This window comes from Oryctolagus cuniculus, chromosome 12 (assembly GCF_964237555.1).
Source record: "Oryctolagus cuniculus chromosome 12, mOryCun1.1, whole genome shotgun sequence".
NCBI lineage: Eukaryota > Metazoa > Chordata > Mammalia > Lagomorpha > Leporidae > Oryctolagus > Oryctolagus cuniculus.
Genome location: NC_091443.1, coordinates 54314044 through 54338492, shown reverse-complemented (window position 1 = coordinate 54338492; position 24449 = coordinate 54314044). Strand labels below are relative to the sequence as shown.

The 24449-nt window shown below is 50.8% G+C and overlaps 1 protein-coding gene and 2 long non-coding RNA genes across 3 annotated transcripts; 1 reads left to right on the top strand and 2 right to left on the bottom strand.

Moving 5' to 3' along the window:
• Positions 1-5004: 5004 nt before the first annotated feature.
• Positions 5005-14679, bottom strand: KLHL33 (kelch like family member 33). Its single transcript, XM_008269298.4, has 4 exons — positions 13783-14679; positions 7003-7927; positions 6667-6834; positions 5005-6565 (listed from the first exon to the last, which is right to left on the bottom strand). Exons 1-4 carry the CDS (start codon positions 14540-14542, stop codon positions 6013-6015), a joined length of 2406 nt encoding a protein of 801 aa, XP_008267520.3. The 5' UTR covers positions 14543-14679; the 3' UTR covers positions 5005-6012.
• LOC103351151 (uncharacterized) lies at positions 14430-20392 on the top strand. Its single transcript, XR_011380827.1, has 3 exons — positions 14430-14568; positions 19842-19920; positions 20165-20392. It is a non-coding gene; the product is annotated as an uncharacterized lncRNA (long non-coding RNA).
• Positions 16165-18357, bottom strand: LOC138844661 (uncharacterized). The gene is made up of 2 exons (XR_011380829.1): positions 18223-18357; positions 16165-16463 (listed from the first exon to the last, which is right to left on the bottom strand). It is a non-coding gene; the product is annotated as an uncharacterized lncRNA (long non-coding RNA).
• Positions 20393-24449: the final 4057 nt, after the last annotated feature.

Genomic DNA, 24449 nt, shown 5'->3' with positions numbered 1-24449 from the left:
GATGCAGGAATGCTCTCATCAGGTGAGAGTGCTTTGCACAGTTGTTGAATGTCTAACAATCTTGGACCCTATTCATCAAATGCCTCAAATAGTCCTAATCATTGTGAAGATCAAGATAGTTTTAAAAGCCTCCACAAATTTTCAAAACACCCCCTAGAGGGCAGTACCACCCTCATTAGAAACCACCGCTGGCCGTCTAGGCTCGGTATGGAAACAGGAGTCCTGGGAAACCTGAGAAAAATGTGCAAGGTGATTGCAGGGGGAGCATATTGAGAAAGATGCGAGGAGAGGAAGGCGTTCACGTAGGAACTTCTTCTGGAAGGTCAGATCCTCCTCACCTTGGAATAGTCCTTCGATAATTGTCCCACCTTGTGGGCCTCCGGCTCTGTGGTTCACTTAGGAACTACTTGCCCCAACAGTGAAGGAACAGCATTTGCAAGCAGCTCCATCATTATGCAATAAGTATGTATTGATCAACAAGAAATGTGACATTAGGCGATTATGTCACCGTATGAACATCCATACTTACCCAAACTAAGATGGTTACATCATTAGACAACATAGCCTTAGGGAACCACCACCCTGCACGCAGACCAGCACTGACTGCAGCGTGATACAGCCCATGACTCTGACCTGAAGAGACTGGTGACACAGGAAACAGGCCAACTTGTGGTGGTTTCCCCATTGATTATGAGGATCTAGAGTTTATTTTCTCATTAGTTCCATCGGGAAAGAGCTTTAAGACCAGCAAGGCCAGCACATTGGAACAACTTATAAATCTTTTAAAACTTCCAAAGCCCAGGCCATACTGCAGACCAATTAAATCATAATCACCAGGGTAGGACCCAGGAATCTAGTTTTTGAAACCTCCCAGGTTCTATGAACTGAATGTATTCCCCAAAATTCATATGTTGAAACTTAGTGGAGGGGCCGGTGCTGTGGTGTAGCAGGTAAAGCCGCAGCCTGCAGTGCCAGCATATCATCTGGATGCTGGTTCAAGTCACAGCTGCTCTACTTCCAATCCAGCACTCTGCTATGGCCTGGGAAAGCAGTAGAAGATGGCCCAAGTCCTTGGGCCCTTGCACCTGCTTGGGAGACCCAGAAGAAACTCCTGGCTCCTGGCTTCAGATCAGCGCAGCTCCGGCCATTGAGGCCGTATGGAGAGTGAACCCTTGAATGGAAGACTTCTCTCTCTCTCAGCCTCTCCTTCTCTGTGTGTGTGTAACTCTGACTTTCAAATAAATAAATAAATCTTTCTTTAAAAAAAAAAAAAAGGAAAGAAAGAAACTTGGTGGAGATGTGGCATACTAAGAGATGGAGTCTTTGGATGGTGATTAAATCATGCGGGCTGAGCCTTTCTAAATGGAAATAAAAGTGTTGGAGGAAATAAGCAAGGCCCCCATTTTTGCCCTTCTGTCTTCCATAATGTGAAAATGCAGGGAGAAATTTCTTACCAGATGTCAAATGCCAGAGCCTTGATCTTGCACTTCTCCAGAAGTGTGAGAAATACATTTCTATTACTTATAAAGTATGCTATCTCAGGTATTTTATTATAGCAGCACAAACTAAGACACCATGTGATACTAATGTGTCCCAGCTGCTCCTCTTCCAATCCAGCTCTCTGCTGTGGCCTGGGAAAGCAGTGGAAGATGGCCCACGTGCTTGGGCCCCTGCACCCGTGTAGGAAACCTGGAAGAAGCTCCTGCCTCCTGGCTTCGGATCGGCACAGCTCCAGCCATCTGGGGAGTGAACCAGCAGATGGAAGACCTCTCTGTCTCTCTCCCTCTCTCTCTCTCTCTGCCTCTCCTACTCTCTCTGTGTAACTCTTTCAAGTAAATAAATAAATCTTAAAAAAAAAAAAAAGAAAGAAATCACAGACCAAATGCATGGTTTTTTGAGTCTGAGGGCTGAGAAGGGAGAAGACTTGAGCTTCCTGTAATCTGGCAATTGGCTTCTGCTGCTTTCAGAAGCCCAGAAGGGCTCCTCTGAGGCGCCAGTATACCAAGGAGTGAGAACTCTTTCGTATAACACAACCCACGTGACGCTTTAAAGTTGGCAGTGATTCTAGTAAACAGAAACATACTGTGAATCTAAAGGTAATTATTCTCAAAATCAGGTAAAAACCAGCGGCCTTTCTGTTTCCCACCAGCTCACTCCCCTCCCAGCTTCTTATCAGAGGCCTGCCCTTCCCACTTCAAAGCCCATCTCCTCCAGGAAGCGGCCTCAGATCCCTCCCTCCACCCACATCACTGGCACTTTGCTCCTTAGTCTAATATAGCACTTCTCATGATTTGCCTTGTATTTTTGTGATTTCTGCGTGTGTCTTTCTCCACGATGGTGAAAGAAACATTATATACACTGGAGGAAGAAGCCTTATATACACTTTACACAGGTACTAGCACTATCCTACTATCAAGTAGTTGTGTCCCTGAAACCTCAACGGGAGACCCAGATTGAGTTTCTAACTCCTGGCTTTGCCTGGCCTAGCCCCAGCTGTTAGAAGCATTTGGAGGGTGAACTAACAACAGATAGGGCCTTGTTCTCTTTCTATCTCTATGCGTGCATTTGTCTGCCTTTCAAACAAATAAATAAATAAAATCAAAATTTTTTAATTCACCAATAAAGAAGGTTGATAGAGGATTGTGCTTTCTCTCCCAATTCCACTTTCTTTCTGGGGTTGAAACACTGTGCTGAATCTCACTCCACTTGGGTAGGGCTCCAATCTGCTACCTTCCAATATCATCCTTTCTCACTGAAGAACGAACCATTGATTGGGAACCCTGCTTCAAATCAGACATACTCTTCTCTCCTAACCCCACTATTCCACTCTGAATTTTAACACAAAATAATGCAAGCTGGATTCTTCTGCAACTGATTACCCTCATCCACATATATTTGGTCCCTTAGCTATCAGCTCCATTTCAGATAGGGCCCCCACTCCCACCCAGGACACTATAATTTGCCAGCCCCTAGGAATAGAGAAATAAAAGGCTGTCAATCCAGAAGAATGTCCTATCTCTGGAGCCAAGGGAAGAAACATTTTTAGGGTTAAGAGACAGTTTTCAAATCAGTCAATTCCGGCAGAAAGATGGAATAGAATGAGGTGGTCATCAGCTGTAGAGTTAATAAGAAGGCTGTGACGACAAAGGAGGGAGGGTGATCTCAGCAGGCAGCAGAGACAGAAGTCAAAGGCCAGGGGATTTTACCTTGAATGTTCTTTATGGTACAGAAACTCAGACATGAAGGATTTCATCTCTGTGGAAGCTTTATTTGAGCCTGTCTTTAGGTACAAACCACAAAGAAAACACCTATTCAATCCTTATAGTTTCTCATCTCTTCCGATTTCCTCCATCCCTTTCTTCTTCAGTCTTCCCTGTCCTATCTCGTCTTACTGAGCCTCATCATTTTTAATTACATGCTTAGTCTAACTTAAACAGAAATATAAAAACCTTAGTAAAATGATGGATGCAATTAGAGATCATTATGTTTAGTGAAATAAGCCAGTCCCCCCAAAAAAAGTGTTTTCTCTGATTTGTGATAACTAATATATAGAGTACAAAAGAATGCAATTGACATCTTGAGATTTGATTACTGTTTACCTTGTCTATACTCCTGAGGAACAGTGGTCTTACTACTTGCTGAAGACTTTATTTAGTGGAAGATTAAGCTTGTGATTATAAAGTAAATTGAAAGCATGTCATCACAAAAAAGAAAAAGAAAAAGAAGAAAGGAAGAGGGAGGGTGGGAAGTATTACATTCTTAAAACTGTATATATAAAATACATGAAATCTGTTCCCTTTAAATAAATATAAAAGGAAAAACTGAAAGCTCAAAAGAATGAATAAACACAAATCCAGTACTTCAGCAGCCAGAATGAAGAAAGGGTCAAGGGAGCCTCCATCACCCCCTTAGGAGCATGGAAATGTTAGTAAACAACAGGAATAAAAATTCGACCTCTACAAAGCACTGGCACTTTGCCCCGAGCTTGCCAGGGAGCAGCAATGGAAATGCCGACAGGCGAGACGTAGGGAGTGGTGGGGTGGGAGCACCCCGTCTTCAGAAGGGCTCTGGAGAAGAGGGCAGGCCGGCAGCAGCAGCAGAGTTGTGTGAAGCCCTTTGCAATGCTGCCTTCCCTTTTGCCAGGGAGAAACAGCACAGCATAGCCCCACGTACATCTTTCTTTCTGTCTGGAATGCATGCCTCCTCCTCTGATGCTGAATTTCTGAGCAGCCTTCAAAATCCAGTTCAACAACCCTTGTCTTGACTGTGGAGGAACAGGGTTTTTTGTTTTTTTTGTTTGTTTGTTTTTTCTTTGTTGTTGTTGTTGTTTGTTTGTATGTTTTTTCCTTAATGGAGAATGGGACTGGGAATGGGAGAAGGAGGAGGAGGTGAGGCTGGAGGGCCGGTATGGTGGGAAGAATCACTATATTTCTAAAGTTGTACTTATTAAATTTGTACTCATTAAATAAAAGGTTTCTTTTCAAAAAAATCCAATTCAAACTACACCCAATTGATGGTGCCTTCCCTAACAGAAGCCCACCCTGGGCAGAGTCCACAACTCTCCTCTGGTCTCTCATAGAACTTGTCCATACCTCTAAATTCACCACAAAACTTGTATTGGGGCTTGGGACAGGCATTTGGTGTCGGGATTGTTTGGGGGACTGGCACCGTGGGGTAGCTGGTAAAGCCGCCGCCTGCAGTGCTAGCCTGGTTCAAGTCCCGGCTGCTCCACTTCCGATCCACATGGGAGACCTGGAAAAAGCTCCTGGCTTCAGATCAGCCCGGGTCCGGCAGCTGCAGCCATTTAGGGAATGAACCAGTAGATGGATGACCCCTCCCCTCTCCTCTCCTCTCCTCTCTTCTCCTCTCCCCTCCCCTCCCCTCCCCTCCCCTCCCCTCCCTGCCCAGGTCCGGCAGCTGCAGCCATTTAGGGAATGAACCAGTAGATGGATGACCCCTCTCCTCTCTCCTCTCCTCTCCCCTCCCCTCCCCTCCCCTCCCCTCTCCTCTCCTCTCCTCTCCTTCTGCCTCTCTGTAACTCTGCCTTTCAAATAAATAAATCTTTTTAAAAAAAAAATCTAGAAGAAAAGAGTTAAAAATAACTGGGGGAGAGGAACTAAAAGGGGAAATGACTTCCGGGTCGTCTCTGCCTCTCGCGCTTCTCTCCACTCCCTCCTCTTACAACCTGGGACCTCGTGCTGTAACTCCTCTCTGTTCACTCCTGATACCCGAGTTCTCCTGGAAGCAGGGAAGGAAAGAAGCCACCCCACGCCCTGAAACCTAACGTCACCCCTCTCCACGCGGGCACCTCCTCAGTCTGCCTCCCTGCCTTCCCCCTTCACACCACTCCCAGCTCATCGCCCTGGAGAGCCCATGAGGCATCTCAGGCTCCCTGTGCTGTCCAGCTCCTGGTGGGAATTTCTGCCTCAGACAGAAACCAAGCGGTGCCCCAGGGCAGCCTGTGGTCACTGGGCTGGGGAAACCCTAGAGCAGGCCTACAAAACTACCTGACAAGGAATACTGTCCAGAGGGAGGAGCATAGGTAGGAGCAGGTGCTGGGAACGAGAAGGGCTGAAAATTGAAGTCCTCCCTCCCACACTCCTCAAACTCACCCATGGACGGCCTTCCCGCCATTTCCTCCTTGACTCATGAGTCCAACTCATTTCTCCAACTGTCTTCTCATGGCGCCTACTCCTTGGCTCCTGGAGCTTCCTGACTCTCTTCCCTACCAGGTCCACTCTCCCCACCAAGAGTCCCTAGCCCCTACGTAGTCGCTCCTGGGCCTCCTCTCTTCACCCAGGTACGAGCTGTCTTCCCATCCTCAGGAGTTCTGCAACCACCTTTTCCTCAGTGGAGATCAAATGTACAAAAGCAATTTATGAGCTGTGAAGTCCTATGTGAGAATAAAATACTAAGGAGAACAAAGTCCTCTCTTTCTCCTCTCATAATCTCTGCCCTTCTCCTATGCTATTCCTTTCCCCTTCCTCCCACCCTCACACTGCTGCTCACCCTTCACCCAGCAGGTTTGGTTTGGTGCAGGGTGGGAGTCGAAGTCAGGTGCTGCACTGTGGGCAGAGTCAGGATGCAGGCAGGCATCTCGGCCCGAGGCCTCGGCAGAGTTCCCAGGCAGAGCCACCGGCCCAGCCCAGGGCAATAGGCATGGATAAGGTGGGAGAGGGCATAAGTACGGTGGCTGTAGCCCCCCAGCACCAGTAGCTCCCCTTGCAGCACAGCACCTGCAGCCCCGACGTGGGGAGAGGGCAGAGGTGTTAGGTGACTCCAGCTATCAGTCCTTGGCTCATAGACCTCAAAGCTCAGCAGATCCCCAGCCTCTCCTAGTCCTCCTGCTACATACAAACGCCCACCCAGAGCAGCCATGACATGGGCGGCTCGAGGCACCCCCATAGGGCTCAGAAATGTTCCTGGATTCTCAAGTTTGGGGTCATAGTGCAGCAATGAGGCGAGGAATTGGCCATTCCCACTAGAGCCACCACTCAGATACAAGCGGCCCTCCAAAATGGCAGCTGCATGGGCAAAGCATGGTGCTGGAAGCGCAGGTGCTGGCCTAAGGAAGAACAGGACACAAGATCAGGCCACAGGTATCTTCAACTCTCCTCCCACTCTGAGTCTCCTGGTCTGCCCCGGGAGGGCCTCCTGCCCACTCACCTCCAGACATTGAGCTCAGGGTTATAGGTCTCCACGGAATTGAGGGCAGCACCATTGCATCGTCCTCCCAGGGCATAAAGTTGTCCATCCAGAGCCACCAGGGGGAAAAAGCTCCGGGCCTGGCTCAAAGGTGCCACCTCCTCCCAGTCCTCTTGACTGGGGTCCCACCTAGACACAATGGGACAAGAGATGGAGAGGGTGACTCAAGGTGCAGGCAGGCGGCATGGGAGGTGGGAGGTAGGGGGTGGGGGGGTCTGCAGTTGGCTGAACCAGCAATTTCTCTGCCCTGCTCACCTGGGGCCCTGCCACACCCTACCCACTCTTAGGGGCCCATACCTGAGAGTTGAAGCCAGAGTGTTGGAGTGGCTGTAGAAATCCTGTCCCCCACACACATAGAGTTCACTTCCTTCTAGGCTTGCAGCTCCGTGCCTGAAGCGCCCTGGGGCAGGCAAGGCAGGCAGCTGCCCCCACTCCACAGTCCGTACCAGTCCCATGCCACAGCGGAAGGCCCGGGCCCACCACACTTTTTGCGATGGCTGTCTTCGGGCCATGTCTGGTCTGATCCCGTCCCCGCCAATCACCACCAGTGCTTGATCAGGTTCCCTCCACCTCTGTTGACCTGGGACCTCAGCCTCCACCATGACCTGGTGCAGCAGGTCTGGGGGCAGAGGTGAGGGTAGCCCCGCTGCCCGCACCTTCCGAAGTTCCCTAGTCGACATGCGGCCAAAACGGACACACCGCAGCAGGGCCTTGGCGTCGGATTCTTCGGTCTCAGGGTTGGCAGCTAGCCAACACCGTGCAGCCACAAAGGCTTCAAACTCTTCCTGCACGTGGAGCTCATCGCTATCCAGGAGCTCAGCCAGGCAGGCAGCTGGCAAAGAAGGGAAAGTGGGGCACAATGCCACAGCAGGCAGGTGGGTGAGGAGGTACTGACGGGCTTTGCTCCAGAGCCGCTCCAGTCCAGGGGCTTCGGCCATGGGGTACAGGGCCAGGCAACGCGCAGGACTGAGGCCTCGAGCCAAGGCTTTCTGACAGACGTCCAGGCAGGAAGAGCTCTGGTACTGCAGGGCAGCCTGTGCGGCTCTCAGCAGTCCTGGCCACCTTGCCCGCACAGCCCCAGAATAAGCAAAGGAGACGAGGAGTCGCAGGTCCTGCGAGGACATGGTGCGCAGAGATACCTCCGTGCCCTGGGATTCTCTCATCCCACTCAGGAGCATGGCCCCGAAGAACTCACTGCCACAGGCCAGGGCTGCTCGGTGCACTGCAGGAGGGGGAAGAAGCAGAGGAGGACCCAGAGCGCTTAGAGACTCCCAGGCACTACTCCAACCTGCCAACCCCAATTTTGGGCCACCCACCCAAGGCTACAGGCCAAACTGTGTTATGCATCAGGATACTGGGGGCACTTGTGACAATGCAGACAATGCAGGTTGCAGGGACCCACCACTAGAGATTCTGATTCAATAAGCCTGGATGAAGATCCCAGGAGTTTTTACTTCAATACTTTCAAGCACCCTGTCTGATTCTCGCATTAGTGGCCTGAAGTTGGAGTTTTGAGTCTAGGCCAATTAGAAAAAGTCTTGGAAATCAACAGAAAGGATGATACAGACAGCAACTTATATAGGTCTCTCTCTATCATCATGGAATAAAGTTCTTTCCTTACAGCCACAAGAGCTGCTTCCACAGGCCATTCTCAGATTCTGCCAAGAAACAGGACAACTCAGCAATGGCTGTAACCCAACCTCATTTGCTGCCTAGTGTTCAGCATTTCAGATTGCCATGTGCTCTGTTGTCCTCTACACAGCATTTCCCCACCTTGGTACATAGTTCATGGGACTATGATAATTGAAACCTGAAAACCTGGGGCCAGTGCTGTGGCATAGTAGGTTAAGCCTCCACCTGAGGTGCCAGTATCCCATAAGGGAGCAAGTCCAGTCTGCTCCACTTCCAATCCAGCTCCCTGCTAATGCCCTGGGAAAGTGGTAGAAGATGGCCCAAGTCTTTGGGCCCCTGCACCTGTGTTGGAGACCAGGAAGAAGCTCCCAGCCCCTGGCTTCAGAGTGACCCAGCTCCAGCCTTTGCAGCATTTAGGGAGTGAACTAGAGGATGGAAGACTCCTCTCTGTCTCTCCCTCTCTCTGTAACTCTGCCTCTCAAATCAATCAATCAATCTTAAAAAGAAAAAGAAAGGAAGGAAGGGAGGGAGGAAGGAAGGAACCTGGAAACTTTAAAATCATCTAACTCAACTACTAATTGTAAAGACTCTGAGTTCTAGAGTAAGGATGTGAGTTATTTTCCTTTTCCGAGCAGTGGCTTTCTGGGCAGATCATTCCCCACTCTGTCACTGATGTCAGGCTTCGTGCACTGATGAGCACGCTTGTGCACCAACACTGGCATGACCCTCATAACAATGAAACTGTCCTTTTAACAACACTGTCAAACAATCATAGCTCAGATGCCTCCTAAACCAACTCAACTGAGATACTCAACTTACCTATGGACTATTCTTTTCTTAAAAAAAAAAAAAAGATTATATTTATTTATTTGAAAGTCAGAGTTACACAGAGAAGAGGTGGGGGCGGGGTGGGGGGTGTCTTCCACCCGATGGTTCATTCCCCAATTGGCCACAATGGCTGTAGCTGCGCCAATCCGAAGCCATGAGCGAGGAGCTTCCTCCGGGTCTCCCAGGTGGGTACAGGGGCCCAAGGACTTGAGCCATCTTCCACTGCTTTCCCAGGCCACAGCAGAGAGCTAGATCGCAAGTGGAGCAGCTGGGACTCCAACCGGTGCCCATATGGAATGTCTGTAGGGGAGGGCAGGTGTCGCAGGGCAGCTGGTTAATCCACTGCCAGGAATGCCCACATTCCACATCAGAGCGCCTGGGATCGAGTTGCACCTCTGCTTCCGATCCAGCTTCCTGCTGGGAGGTAGCAGATGATGGCTCGAGTACTTGGGTTCCTGACGCCCAGGTGGGAGACCTGGATTGAGTTCCCTGTTCCTGGCTTCAGCCTGACCCAGCCCTTGCTGTTGCAGTTATCTGGGGAGTAAGCCAGCTGATGAAAGATGGAGCGTGCACTCTTTCTCTCTCTCCTTCTGTCTCTCTCTCTCTCTTGCTCTGCCTTTCAAATATATAAAAACAAATAAATTTAAATTATATGGACCAGTGTCTTAAAAAATATTTTGTGAAAAAATGGAGCTTCAAATGAGCTTATTTTGATGCAAAAAATGAAATAAATGCATAATTTTTATAGAAAGCATTTTTCACATATTATGAAAAAGCAACTTGCACCAAAATGAACTCATACTTTTAATTCCATTTTTCATAAACTTTTTGAAGCACTGTCATATTTAAATAAAATGTCATTCATTTATTTTACAACTATTAAAAAAATAGAGGTGAAACAAATATAGTAAAATATGTAGAAATAAATATGCAAGTCCAGCTGTTGAGTGGTTGAGGGTTCATCTTTTTTTTTTAATTTTATTGAGTTTTTAAAAAAAATTTTTTTTTGACAGGCAGAGTGGACAGTGAGAGAGACAGAGAGAAAGGTCTTCCTTTGCCATTGGTTCACCCTCCAATGGCCCCTATGGCCGGCGCGCTGCAGCCGGCGCACCGCGCTGATCCGAAGCCAGGAGCCAGGTGCTTCTCCTGGTCTCCCATGGGGTGCAGGGCCCAAGCACTTGGGTCATCCTCCACTGCACTCCCTGGCCACAGCAGAGAGCTGGCCTGGAAGAGGACTAACCGGGACAGAATCCGGTGCCCCGACCGGGACTAGAACCCGGGGTGCCGGCGCCACAGGCGGAGGATTAGTCTGTTGAGCCGCGGCGCCGGCCTCATCTTTTTTTTTTTTTTTTTTTTACATTTTTTTATTTTATTTTTGACAGGCAGAGTGGACAGTGAGAGAGAGAGACAGAGAGAGAAAGGTCTTCCTTTTGTCGTTGGTTCACCCTCCAATGGCCGCCGCTGCAGCCGGCGCACCGCGCTGATCCGATGGCAGGAGCCAGGATCCAGGTGCTTTTCCTGGTCTCCCATGGGGTGCAGGGCCCAAGCACCTGGGCCATCCTCCACTGCACTCCCTGGCCATAGCAGAGAGCTGGCCTGGAAGAGGGGCAACCGGGACAGAATCCGGCGCCCCGACCGGGACTAGAACCCGGTGTGCCGGCGCCGCAAGGTGGAGGATTAGCCTATTGAGCCACGGCGCCGGCCATCTTTTTTTTTTTTTTAAAGATTGATTTATTTAGGGGCCTGCGCTGTTGTATGGTGGGTAAAAGCTGATGCCTGCAGTGCCAGTATCCCATATGGGCACCATTTCAAGTCCCAGCTGTTCCACTTCTGATCCAGCTCTCTGCTAAGGCCTGGGAAAGCAGTGGAAGATGGCCCAAGCATTTGGGCCCCTGCATTGCTCCTGGCTTCGGATTGGTGCAGCTCCAGCCACTGCAGCCAACTGGGGAGTGAACCAGCAGATGGAAGACCTCTCTCTCTCTCTCTCTCTCTCTCTCTGCTTCTCCCGCTCTCTCTATGTAACTCTGACTTTCAAATAAACAAATAAATCTTAAAAAAAAAAAAAAAAAAAAAAAAAAGCTGGGGCCAGCACTGTGATGCAGCGGGTTAAAGCACTCGCCCAAAGCGCCGGAATTCCATAAGGTTTTAGTCTTGGCTGCTCCACTTCCAATTCAGCTCTCTGTTGTGGCCTGGGAAAGCAGTAGAAGATGGCCCAAGTCCATGGGCCCCTGCACCCACGTGGGAGACCCGGAAGAAGCTCCTGGCTCCTGGCTTCAGATCGGTGCAGCTCCGGCCATTGCAGTCATCTGGGGGAGTGACCAGCGGATGGAAGACCTCTCTCTCTGTCTCTACCTCTCTCTGTAACTCTTTCAAATAGATCTTAAAACAGAAAAAGAAAGAAAGAAAGAAAGAAAGAAAGAAAGAAAGAAAGAAAGAAAGAAAGAAAGAAAGAAAGAAAGAGCTTGAAAGAGTTAAACAGAGAAAAAGAGAGATCCTTCATCTGCTGGTTCACTCCCCAGTTGGCCGCAATGGCCAGTGCTGCGCAGTTCTGAAGCCAGGAGCAGGTGCAGGGGCCCAGGGACTTGGGCCATCTTCCACTGCTTTCCCAGGCTATAGCAGAGCGCTGGATCGGAAGAGGAGCAGCAGGACTAGAACCAGTGCCCCTAGGGATGCCCGCACTGCAGGCAGAGGACTAACCCACTGCACCACAGTGCCAACCCCGAAGGCTCATTTGCATTCTCTTTGCTATGTGTTTGAAATGATGTTAGAAATCCTCTCTGCGTGTCACACAGAGGCCCAGCTCCCAGCGAAGCTTATGAACACATGCTGCTTTGACCATGAGACATGAACATGAGGCGTGGTCACCTCTCTTGGAGGGCAGTTGTTGTCGAAATGCTTTCCACAGCCTTTTAAGCAACAGTGGCCTGGTGCTTCCCTAGTTTCTGTCACCCCAGTGATGGATTTCAAATGTATACTGCCTGAGAGAATTGATTCCTCAAAACAAGCTAAGCCATCTCAGTTTCCACACCACCAACCAACCCAGAGCTCAGAGCCTCCTATGAAAGGGCCGGCAGCCACTTGTATCCATCTCCTACCACTGTCCCTCGGATCTCAAGTGACCCATTCCTGAACTCAATCGGAAAGATTCTTAGAGAAATAAAAGCAATGATATGAATATGTTTAAATTTTCAATCCAGGGGCCGGCACTGTGGCACAGCGGCACAGCGGGTTAACGCCCTGGCCTGAAGTGCCAGCATTCCATATGGCCCCTGGTTCGAGACCCAGCTGCTCCACTTCTGAACCAGCTCTCTGCTGTGGCCTGGGAAAGAAGTGGAAGACGGCCCAAGTCCTTGGGCCCCTGCACTGGCAAGGGAGACCCGGAGGAAGCTCCTGGCTCCTGGCTTCAGATCAGCACAGCTCCGGCCATTGTGGCCATCTGGAGAGTGAACCAGAGGATGGAAGACCTCTCTCTCTCTCTGATTCACTTCTCTCTCTGTGTAACTCTGACTTTCAAATAAATAAATAAATCTTTAGAAATAAATTTAAAAAATCTTTTTAAAAATTTCAATCCAAGCGAGAATTTTATAATCATAAAATTGAAATCTTCCTTCTCTCTAGTGCTATCAGAAATGATAATAAAGACTTTTGGGATTATTTTCCTTCTAAGAAGTCCCAGAAATGGTTCCCAGTCACTCCTCTAATGAGCAGTAGCTATGTGACTTTGACATACCTTGGAATCTGGCTTCTTGCGTGGTAAAGGGTTAACAGCTAAACTACATAATCTCTCCACTAATCCCTTGTAAATGTAAACTTTCGTATGTCCACCTTCTGACTCCATTCTCGGGGCCCTGTGGGTCCTGATGGAGCTGCCCGGGAGCAGGGAGGCAGGCCATGTCCTTGGGAAAGCAGACCCCACTGGCGGCCGAGGGCCTGTGTCCTAGCTCCCACCAGCCAGCATCTTCGAGTCTAACGTTCCTTGTCTGACCCTAAGGAGAGTGGTTATCTACCTCACTAGCTATCGGTGATCCTGTGTGAAAATCCCAGGCGCCCCAGTACCTCACTAGCTGTTAGTGAAATCTGGATAATACTCATTAAGCCCTCCTTGGCTTTTCGGCGATAAGCAGAGCTAATTTCAAAGTGCGTGCCCTGGTAGCTTTAAGATTATGGCAAAACAACACCAGACCTTGCTCATTGGCCGCAAAACCTGTATGTCTTCCCGGGGTCAAGCACACTTAGGGAGCGGATACACCGGGGATTTTCCACCAAGGTTCCCCCGGCCTACTCCGTGTCCTGCACAGAGGGTGCCAAGCAGGGCCTATGGTTAATCCCTGTGTGAGGCAATCACTTTCTGCTTGTTCTGCTGCCATGTACCCTCCGCTGCAGCCAGCTGGCGGGAAATTCCTCATTACCGGGCACTGGAAGAGCCCGAGCATAAATCTGTCAGTGCGCCTAGGAAAACAACTCAACGGCGCATGCCCAGCTCCTGGCGGGTCACAGGAGGCCCCAGAGGCCACCTGAGGGAAATTCTGGGTGCCGCAGGGATCAAATCACCTGCTGCCTGCACACACATTCCGGTGGCCCATGCACCTGCAGAAAGCAACGGCCCCAAGCCCTCACCCTGCAGCCGGCAGCCGCCAGCCTCCAGCTCCAGGTCACAGCCGATGCCCTCTCGGAAGAGGAGCTCGATGCTGCGCAGGTTCTCCTGCAGCTCCTCCGCCTGACTGGGTTTCTCGTCGTCCTCCCCGGCGTCTCCAGCTCCCTGGCGTCTCGGCTGCGCCGCGGCCTTCACCCGGGGCGCTCCCAGAGCCTCGGCCACCGCCACGACCTCCCCGCGCGGGGCGGGGCCCAGCACCCCCTCGTAGGCAAAGGTCAGCAAGGCCTCCCAGCCCCCGGGGGCCACAGCGAGGCTGAAGGGGGGCCGAGGCCCTCCACTGCCCGCCCGCAGCCTCTCTCGGAAGAAGCTGCTCACCGCGGCCAGGATCACCCGGTGCGCCCCGTACGCTCGCCCGCCCACCGACACCTCCTCATCTAGCAACAGCCTCTGCTCCCGCAGCCTCCGCGCCTCGGCGAAAAACTGGCTCGGATGCTCCTCGCTGCGAATGCCCTCGATCTCCGCCGCGCCTTCATCGTCCTCATCCACTTCCTCCTGCTCTTCTTCCTCCAGGGACAAGGCTGGAGAGGGGAGATTTCCTGGCCCCGGGGGCCGGGGGCCCGGCTCCTCCAGAGGGAAGCGAGGCAAAGCAGGGTCCTCATCCGGAGACGGGGGCCAGGAGGGAGAACTGTGGGCGGGCATGGGGAGCCCGAGGCCGTTCTTCTGGACTGGAGGGGAAGCGCACTCCAAGTCAGAGGGAGGATGTGCCGAGCCCCCGACGCTCATGGCCCGGATTTGCTGGGTGGCTGCAGGTGAGCAGATGCAAGAGAGAAGGGCGCCGAAACCAGGTCTCCAGCCCTTCCAAATGTCAGTCCTCCCGCCACCAACGCCCCACTACCACCCCAAGGTAACATGCCAAGGCTAGAGTAGCTGGGCTACTCAGTGCACTAGAGGGGCTCACACGGCGTAGCCAAGTGTGTGGACTCTCCAGTACCCATGCCCACACCCCTGCCTCCCTGACCCCATCCTTTTAGTCACCTTCAGGAGACACCAGCCTTTTGCTCGCTGTCTCACTTGCATGCCCTCTATGCTCGGGAACTCACTCCCACCCCGCAGCGCCCGGCCTGCTAATTATAGTCAGCACTGGCAGGATATAGGCTATGGGCACCCAGTGCCCTAGCTCAGACACCCAATCTCCTGGGCTCCATCCCAGAAATGACTGCCCCCAACCCCCTTCCACCTGTGGGTCAGACATGGGTGCTGAGTGAGGCGAATTTGGAAAGTGAGAAGGAAGTGGAGATGGAGTGGCGTGAGCCAGTCAGAAGTGTTCACCAGGGTGAGCTGGACGGGACTGGCGGACTCTGCACCTTGCAGACCAGTGGGATGCTGGGCAAGATCAGAGGAGCCTACGCTTTGGTCAGTCCTGGGCTTTGGCTGTGGAATTCCACACAAGATCGACCTGGGACCCTGGAACAAGCAATACCGATGTGAAGTGCAAAAATAGCCAGGCCCTGTCCACTGAGGGTGGACAAGGAGGGCAAGTGAGGGGGCAGGGGGCAGGGTGAAGGATCTAGGTGACTCACCCTCTCGAGGGGCTTCTCTGTCCAGAGGGGGGATTCTGGAGCCAAACCCTGTGTCCTCAGAGAAGTCTGGGGAGTTTAACCCTCCCCTTGGCCACTAGGATAAGGACCAACAGTGGACATGTGGTTCAACTCCACTGCTTCGAAACCAGAGACCTGGACAAGAGGGGCTGAGGTACACAGGTATTCTCACTGAGCGGCCAAAACCACAGCCACTCCCTTTGTCTGGGATACTTGTTCTTCATCTTGTCACTGGGGCTTGGCTGAAGCCCCTAAAATCCTGCAAACACTCTGCGGGTCAGTTCTGGGTCTCTTGGGGGAAGGATCTGAGGAGGAGGGCAGCAAGTGAGGGCCTCCCCTCCTCTCTTTGGGGGAGACAAATCAGGCCAGGTATGCCAGGGGGAGATTCAGCAGACAACTAAGGCATAATTATCCCTTATGATTTGCATGCAGGGGCACCCATAGACAGAGGGGTGGGAAGGTGGGTTAATCCACATGGTACTCTCTCTGGCTTCTGGAGTGGCCTCCATTCCCCACTGGTGGCCTGGGTACCCCAACCAAGCCAGAGTAGTGTTCCTAAGGTACACCTAGCTCCCTCAGACGGCTGTCCTGACTGATGGCAGGGGAGATGGTGACCAGCCTCTGCACCTCTTCCCCTGCTCCGGCATGTCAGACTCCTCTCCTGGCCTCCCTCTGCAGCAGCACGATGCAGCTGGCAACTGGAGCCTCCAGCAGATGGTGGGGAAACTGAGATCTGGCAGAGACATACCCTGGCCAGCCTTTACCCACCACCTGCCTACAAGGGCAGTGACGCTGAATCCACGAGGCTTTTTTTTTTTCCTGAAGATTTTATTTATTTGAAAAGCAGAGTTTTCAGAATATATGTGTATATATATATATACATATATATATATATATATATATATATATATATATATATATATATATATGCCATCTACTGGTTCACTCCCCAAATGGCCACAAGTGCCAGAGCTGGTCAGGTCCAAAGCCAGGAGCTTCTTCCAGGTCGCCCACATAGGTGCAGGGGCCCAAGCACATGGACCATCTTCCTCTGCTTTCCCAGGCCATTAGCAGGGAGCTGGATCAGAAGCGGAGCGGCTGGGACTCTATGGGATGCCAGCATCACAGAGACTTTACTATGTCCCAACAGTGCCTTCCCCCACCCCTCCCATGAGTTCTATGCCAATCTTATGGTCCTGGGCCAGCATCGCCCAACTCTGGAGGTTCTGCGGGGCTTCACCATGAGACACACGCCTGTCAGCGGATTCTTGGAGGGAGGGTGTAACCTGCTGTCCTCCGTTGAAGCCCTGGGACCACCCTCCCTCCCCACAAAGGGCCTCCAGGCACATTAGTCGTCCTCCTGATCACACACACACTGGCTGCAGAACACTCATGGCATCTCAGTAGCAGCCTGCTGTCTCAGCCAGGGAACGGCACGATTTCCAGTTTCGGAGAGGAACCCCACAACCAGCTACACTTCTGAGATGATGGAGTGGAGCATCCAGGGCTGGGCCCAGCAAGGGCCCATGTGCTTCTGCCAGGTCTTGGGAGTCATAGAAATGGATCAGAGCCCAGGGCTCTCAAAAACTAGGGAGTACCGTCGGCAGTATCTCAACTGCACCACTTCCCTTGTGTTCACAGGGTGCTTTGTCTGATACTGTTACATATATATAAAAAAAAAAAAAGATTGGAAATCTAGGTGGCTGAACGTGAGCTTCATTCTACAGTTCTTGGAGGGTATCTCTGAGAAAGGGAGCAAAGGCTGGGGTGGCTCTTCCATCATCACTTTGCTGTGGTCAGCATCTGGGGCGTCATCTCTGAGGCTAGCATGAAGCATGGCACAGGTGGGCGTGGTTACGGGCTCATATGGGAATGGTTACGGGCTCAGGTGGGCATGGTTACGGGCTCAGGTGGGAATGGTTATGGGCTCAGCGCTCTCCTGGGAAGTATGAAGGAACACAGGGGACCCGGCCTGAATGAATTAGTCCCCATCCCCACCCAGGTTCCTGGCTCTTTACTCTGAGCCTCAGGCTATAATCACTGGCTTACTTCTCCACCATCTGCACCAATGGTGAAGGCTGGTGAGGCTGCTATGAATCCATGATCTCTTGGATACCCTGGTCCTTCAGGAACTGCCAAGACCATAGACCAGTTCTTTGCTTCTCTGCTCCCAGCTGGCACGTACTTCCTCATCTCACACAGCCCAGGGTCTAGAACTTGGCTATTCCATCAGGATCATCTTTGCCTTTGGCCAATGTAGTAGCCATGGCTACAGGCTTGGTAGGCTTTGCAGAGAGCCTCTCAGACCTGCTCTGGGTAATGCCTATTCTTTCTTTGTGTTCCTCTCAAGTCTGCTAACCCCGGAAGGGCTAACCTTGTAGTGACTCCAGTTTGAACAAGTCACTTAAAAAATGACATGCAGGCATCTAACCAGCCAGTACTCTGTGAACTCTGTGTTCTGCCCTTCCAGAAGCAGGAGTGCAGCTGCCAAATCTGGACCCTGAAAGTGAGCTGCGGGTGGCGGATGTAGTCACTGCGACCGTTCTGGGTGCGGCAATGGCTGCCATGAAGTAGGAGTGCAAGGCTGGCCCCCAGAGAATCCAAGTGAAGCTAAAGAGGATGAGAGGGCTGTGGTGAGAACTGGAAGGAGTTGGGAGGGGCCCATATGTTGAGGGCAGATGTAATTGCACGTGTGTTTGTGTGTGTGTGTGTGGCAGGAGGGACACGTGCTACCTGAGAAGGCCAGGCTGAATACGTGAAAGAAGCTGCTGGGGTAGACTCCAGAGACAGAGACCTAAAATGTGATTGCTTTGCTGGGAGAGATTCCCTAACCTGATCTTCAAGGGGCATGGAAAGAAGACTTACTCTGAGGATCTGATGAGACAAGTACCAGACAAGACTAGCGGGGGGACAACGCCACGTGAAAGCTGCCGACTTGACTGCTTCCAGCTGTTCAGCCAACTTTGAGATCTGCCCCTCTGGCCTGGGGACAGTCATTCTGGTGTTTGAGACAAGAAGGAAAAGGATATCCATTCGATCAGGACCTGCTTACGGAAAGACTGGTGGGAAAGGGAACTTGAGGTCTGGGAGAAGAGTGAACATGGGTGGAGAACGAGGAGGTATAGAAAAACCGCACTCATCAACTCTCCTGTCTTTCTTTTGTCCTTTATGGTATCGCAGGCCTAACCAGCCTTCCTTTTCCTGATTTTTATTAACTACATGCTGGGGCCACTCCTGCCCACAAACCCCAGTTGACAAGCCACTGGCTCCTTTGGATATCGAGGTGAGACAGTGGGAAACTGACTGAGAAACATACTAAAGGGAAGGAATGCCTAAGCATATAAACTCCCCTTGGAGCAAGACTTCAGCAGGAACCAACCTTCTCAGAAAAGAGCCCCTGACTTTTCCTTCTATGTGTCATTTGCACATTGACCTTCATCAAACCACTCACAATCCTGTGAGGCCAGGGCTGGCAAGGTTACAAAATTCCCTTATTCTTCCCAGCCTAAGTCACTGACACCACGTTCTGAAGGGATAACAATGACTGGCTGAGTGAAGGGAAGACAGAAAGTGCCCTTCCTTTCCTGTTCATTCATATAGGAAGCATTTTCTTGGAAAATATGGTCTCCCAGTGGTGTGGTCCAGAGAACAGTTGTGTGTGTGTGTCCCGTATTTTTTTTTATGATTTAGTTATTGGGGTTGGTGCTGTGGTGCTGCTGGCAAAACCACCACCTGCAGTGCCGGCATCCCATATGGGTGCTGGTTCCAGTCCCAGCTCTCTGCTGTGGCCTGAGAAAGCAGAGAAAGATGGCCCAGGTCATTGAGCCCCTGCACCCGCATGGGAGACCCAGAAGAAGCTCCTGGCTCCTGGCTTCGGTCGGCCCAGCTCCAGCCATTGTGGCTATTTGGGGAGTGAACTAGTGGATGGAAGACCTCTCTCTCTCTCTGTCTCTCTGCCTTTCAAATAAATAAATTATTTTTTAAAATAAATCTTTAAAAATAATTATTTAAAAAAAGATTCATTTATTTGAAAGGCAGTTACAGAGGCAGAGAAAAGGACAGAGAGAAAGAGATCGTCCATCCGCTGTTCACTCCCCAAATGGCTACAATGGCCAGAGCTGGGCTGGTCTAAAGCCAGGAGCCTGGAGCTTCTTCTAGGTCTCCCAGAGGGGTGCTGGGGCCCAAATACTTGGTCACTCCATTGTTGTCTTCCCAGTTGTGTTAGCAGGGAGCTGAAACAGAAGTGGAGCAGCCGGGACTGGCACCAGTGCCCATATGGGATGCCAGCATCCCAAGTGGCGGCTTTACCTGCTACGCCACAGCGCAGGCCCCATATTTTCCACATTCTTCCTCCAGCTACTGGGTCTTGGCTGGGACCGGTCTCTCTGGGGACTGCAAGGTGAGAAGGCTGTTATACCTGGAGCACATTCTCAGTCGTTTCTCTCCTTCCTCTCTCCACTAATGGTCCAACGAATGTTTTTCAGGCTACAGTGTGGCAAAAAGAACACCCCTTGACACCCTGTGGACCACACATCCCTACCTGCATTATCCGTGCCACCACTGGCAAGACCTGCCACTCATGCCATCAGTGCAGAAACTACCTGCAGCCCTGGGTTCTGCCTCCCCATGGGACTGAAGTATAAGGCGGGGGGGTCTTCCAAAAGTTCAGTGTTACTAAAGAACTATGTATGTATGGTGCAAAATGTTCTGCACCAGGGGTACAGCAGGTTAAACTACTACTTGGTACATTGGCACTCAGTAACAGCCAGCCAGTTAAAGTCCTGGCTACTTTGCACTTCTGATCCAGCTTCCTACCAATGTGCCTGGGAGGCAGCAAATGATAGCTGAAGTACCTTGAGTTCCTGGCACTCATGTGGGAGACTTGGATGGAATTCCTGCCTCCTGGTTCCTGAATTGGGCCTGGTTCAGCCCTGGCTACTGGGGGCATTTGGGGAGTGAGCCAGCAGATGGAAGATCACTCTTTCAAATAAATCTTTTAAGTTTTGTACCATAATAAACTTATTTTTTAACTCCATTTTCTACAAACTTTTTTGAAGTTCACTGGTAAGTGATGACCTGAGCAAGTGCAATCAATAGTATTAAAAGTGGTTTACAGGCAGGTGCTCCCCACTACCTTCACCATTTCTCCCCATCACTCACACTTGTTAATTACTTGCATGTTCTTTGATTATCAAATTTGGCCACCTCCTCCACCCAGCCATGCACACACACTTCCATTTCCCCTTTTGGCACTGGTGGTATCTAAACAGCCTTGCTGCTTTGGGGTGGGGGTATTTTCCCTCCAAAAAAGGAATGTGTATCCTGTCTCACTTCCAGGATTTTGTATGATCTGAAGTGCCTGAGGGGACAGGACTGACAGGGTGTGCAGAATGGGAGCTGCCTGGCGCACCAGGGTGCCAGTGTGGCCAGAACTACAGCAGCTGCCCTGCCTCTGTGGGTTCTCTAATCACTGCCGTGTGACTGAACCAGGGGAGAGACTAGGGAGAAGCCTTATTAGCCCATTGCCTAGCATAAGCTACATCCTCAAAAACCAATGATGTCGTGAGTGGATTTGTGCGGATGAGGTAAAACCTTCCGAGATGCAGATAAAGTGTAATAGACCAGGGTGGGCACCGGAGCAGTTTGGGCGCCACTTGGGATGCCTGCATTGGAGTGCGTGATTCAAGTCCTGGCACTACTTCCAATCCAGCGTCCTACCCTCCAGAGGCAGCAGAAGATAGCTCTAGTACTTGAGCCCCTGCCACCCATATGGGAGACCCAGATGGAACTACTCACGCCTAGCTTTGTCCTGGACTGGTCCAGCCCCAGCTGTTTCGGCTGTTTGGGTAATGAAATTTGGGGAGATTTCTCTCTTTTCCTTTCAAATAAAATGAAAATAAATACATTTTTGAATTCACTAATACCTGTTAACTTCTGGGAAAGCTAAGTGGAAATATGGGTGGAATGCACTGATTTCTGTCTCTGCCCTTTCCCAAAGTGTCTGCCCTCACCCACCTGAATGCTGGAGTCTTTTGTGCCATCTTGTTTTCTGCCATTCTTGCTTTGTTTCAGCCATTGAAATCTTCCAGGTTAGTTGCTAAGATGTTTTCTTAGCAAGAGGCATTAGGTGGAAACGGGTGTGGAGAAAGGAGAAACTGTAGGCAGGCAGGACCATCCCAAGAGTACAGTTTTGTGTGTGTGTGTGTTTTTTGTTTTTTTTTTTTTTAATGTTTATTTATTTAAAAGACAGACTTACAGAGAGAGACAGCAAGATCTTCTATCCGCTGGTTCATTCCTCAAAGGCAGCAATGGCCAGGGCTGGGCCAGGCTGAAGTCAGGAGCCTGGAATCCATCCAGGTCTCCCATGTGGATGGCAGGGGCCCAAGCACTTGGGCCATATCTTCTGCTTAGCAAGAAATTCGATGGAAGTATAGCAGCTGGGACTTGAACCAGTATTCATATGGGATGCCAGCATTGCAGACAAAGGCTTAACCCACTGTACCATATCGCTGGCCTCCCAGCAGTCTAATTTTTTGAGGAAGAGGGACAAAACAGAGCTCAGCTGTCCACAACCAGAAGTCAGATGATGATTTAGGGAGATGGAGAGGACTGTGGCTGGCTGGTCTGTAAGAAATGATCCAAGCTCACAGAGCAAAACGCAAAGTCATCAAGGCAAAGTAAGGGTAGCATGTTACTCTTCTGCCTGCCCAAGTTTTCTCATCCCACAGTCCCATGGATTGTACCACACCTTACGCTTTTTTGCTGTTAGGATCCCTAAGTTCCTTCAGTGCTTCCCTCTGAACTCCTGTCTTCTATCTCTTTCTCTTTCCTTGGGACCCTCTTCTGCTGATCTCTATGAATTCTTACAGTGGCTGTGCCTGGGCAAATTGTCCCCAGTCACTGGCTTTTTGGGAAAGGCTATGAGAAGATCCAGGAGCCTCTGCAGGACTGCTGTTCACCTTCCTTGTAGGTTTCACCCTTGGTGAGTACTACCTGCTCCAGTCTCCACACCAAGTTCTTGATCACCTCCCCAAGCCCATTGCTCTCTTCTAGGACCTGACCTTAAAGCTTCTTTCCTATCCCTCAAGTCCTGAAAGGGGAAGAAAATGTCTCCTAACTCGGTTTGGGGGGGGTGGGGGTGGGGGTGAGGGAATAGGGATAATGGGGTAAAGGGAAGCCAGTAGATGTCTCCCCAGATCTGGATCCTATGACACAGTCTGAAAACTGACTCCCACCAGCTAAATGTTTCTACGCCTCATCATCTTCAGCCATCTCATACCTCCCTTACTTGGTTGCCTGGTTAGTGTGAATACGTGCTAGCATCAGACTCAGGGATAAAAGGACCTGGCAAATTAGGAGCATACTTGGATACAAGCGTGGGCGGCACCCTGGCAGGCTGGGTACAACCTCTGGCTCTCCCACCTGGGATCCGTACTCCACCTTACTCATGTTCCTCCTCACTTGATGGGCACCATTCACCACTGTGTTCTTATCCTTCTGCTGTTGTTCTACACGTTCTACAAGAAACCTGAGGACCAGGTAGGCAAGTGGGTAAGGAGTGAGGAAGTAAGATACAGGAGGGTGACCCATACAAGAAAGCCAGGATTACCAACAGTCAATCTCTATTCCTTCTTCTACTTGACAAGTAAAGCCTTACTTCCAATCATTCTGTTCCACCTGTTCCTCTGCACAGATGTGTCCTGGGGCTCCTTGGTCCAGGAAGGTACCTATTACATGACATTCTCCTACCCAATTAACCCGACCAATGTGCAGCACCATGTTGAGATACAGGCCAGCGCCGCAGCTCAATAGGCTAATCCTCCACCTGTGGTACCGGCACCCCGGGTTCTAGTCCGGGTCAGGGCACCGGATTCTGTTCCGGTTGCCCCTCTTCCAGGCTAGCTCTCTGCTGTGGCCCGGGAGTGCAGTGGAGGATGGCCTAAGTCCTTGGGCCCTGCACCCGCATGGGAGACCAGAAGCACCTGGCTCCTGGCTTCGGATCAGCATGGTGCACCGGCTGCAGCACGCCGGCCGCAGCAGCCACTGGGGGTGTGAACCAATGGAAAAGGAAGACCTTTCTCTCTCTCTCTCTCTCTCTCACTGTCCACTCTGCCTGTCCAAAAAAGTAAATAAATAAATAAATAAATAAGAATTTCAGATACAGAGGCTGGCACTGTGGTGTAGTGGGTAAAGCCACTGCCTGATGTGCTAGCATCCACAAGGGTGCTGGCTCAAGTCCTGGCTGTTCCACTTCTGATCCAGCTCCCTGCTAATGAGCCTAGAAAAGCAGTGGAAGATGGCCCAAGTGCTTGGGCCCCTGCACCCACATGGGAGACCTGGAAGAAGCTCCTGGGTCCTGGCTTCAGATCGGCCCAGCTCTATTATGGCCGTTTGGGAAGAGAAGGAGTGGACAGAAGATCTCACTTTCTCTGTCTCTAACTCTGCCTTTCAAATAAATAAATCTTAAAAAAATTTTTCAGGTACAAAAAGAAAAATCTAAAACAAAAAGAAAAAAATTTCAGGTAAGGGAGTCTAGAGGTTGAAAACTAGTGGCTTCTGGATTAGATCTTGCAAATTAGTGCTATACAGATTCAACACCACATACAACTTTTTAAAGGTTCATTTATTTATTTGGAAGTCAGTTACACAAAAAGAGAAGGAGAAATGCAGAGAGAGACAGAGAGAGAGGTCTTCCATCTGGATGGTTCACTCCCCAGTTGGCCGCAACAGCCAGAGCTGCACTGATCTGAAGCCAGGAGCCAGGAGCTTCTTCTGGGTCTCCCATGTAGGTGCAGGGGCCCAAGGACTTGGGCCACCTTCTACTGCTTTCCCAGGCCATAGCAGAAGGCTGGACCAGAAGAAGAACAGCCAGGACTAAAACCACCAGCACTGCTGGTGGTGGCTTTACCCACTATGCCACAGTGTCAGCCCCGCAGCTCTTCCTTCTAATGTGCCTGGGAAAGCAGAAGATGGCCTAAGTGCTTGAGCCCTTGCCACATGGGAAACCTGGATGGAGTTCTAGGCTCTTGGCTTCAGCCTGGCCCAGCCTCGGCCATTGCGGTCATTTGGAGTGAAGTGGCAGATGGGAGACT

Excerpts from the sequence above, each read along its gene's own strand:
- KLHL33 (XM_008269298.4), bottom strand. The coding sequence starts at position 14,542 with ATGAGCGTCGGGGGCTCGGCACATCCTCCCTCTGACTTGGAGTGCGCT. Across the intron at positions 7,928-13,782 it reads TGGCGGCTGCCGGCTGCAGG|TGCACCGAGCAGCCCTGGCC; the intron begins GTGAGGGCTTGG and ends CCCCTCCTGCAG. Across the intron at positions 6,566-6,666 it reads CCTGAGCTCAATGTCTGGAG|GCCAGCACCTGCGCTTCCAG; the intron begins GTGAGTGGGCAG and ends GTTCTTCCTTAG.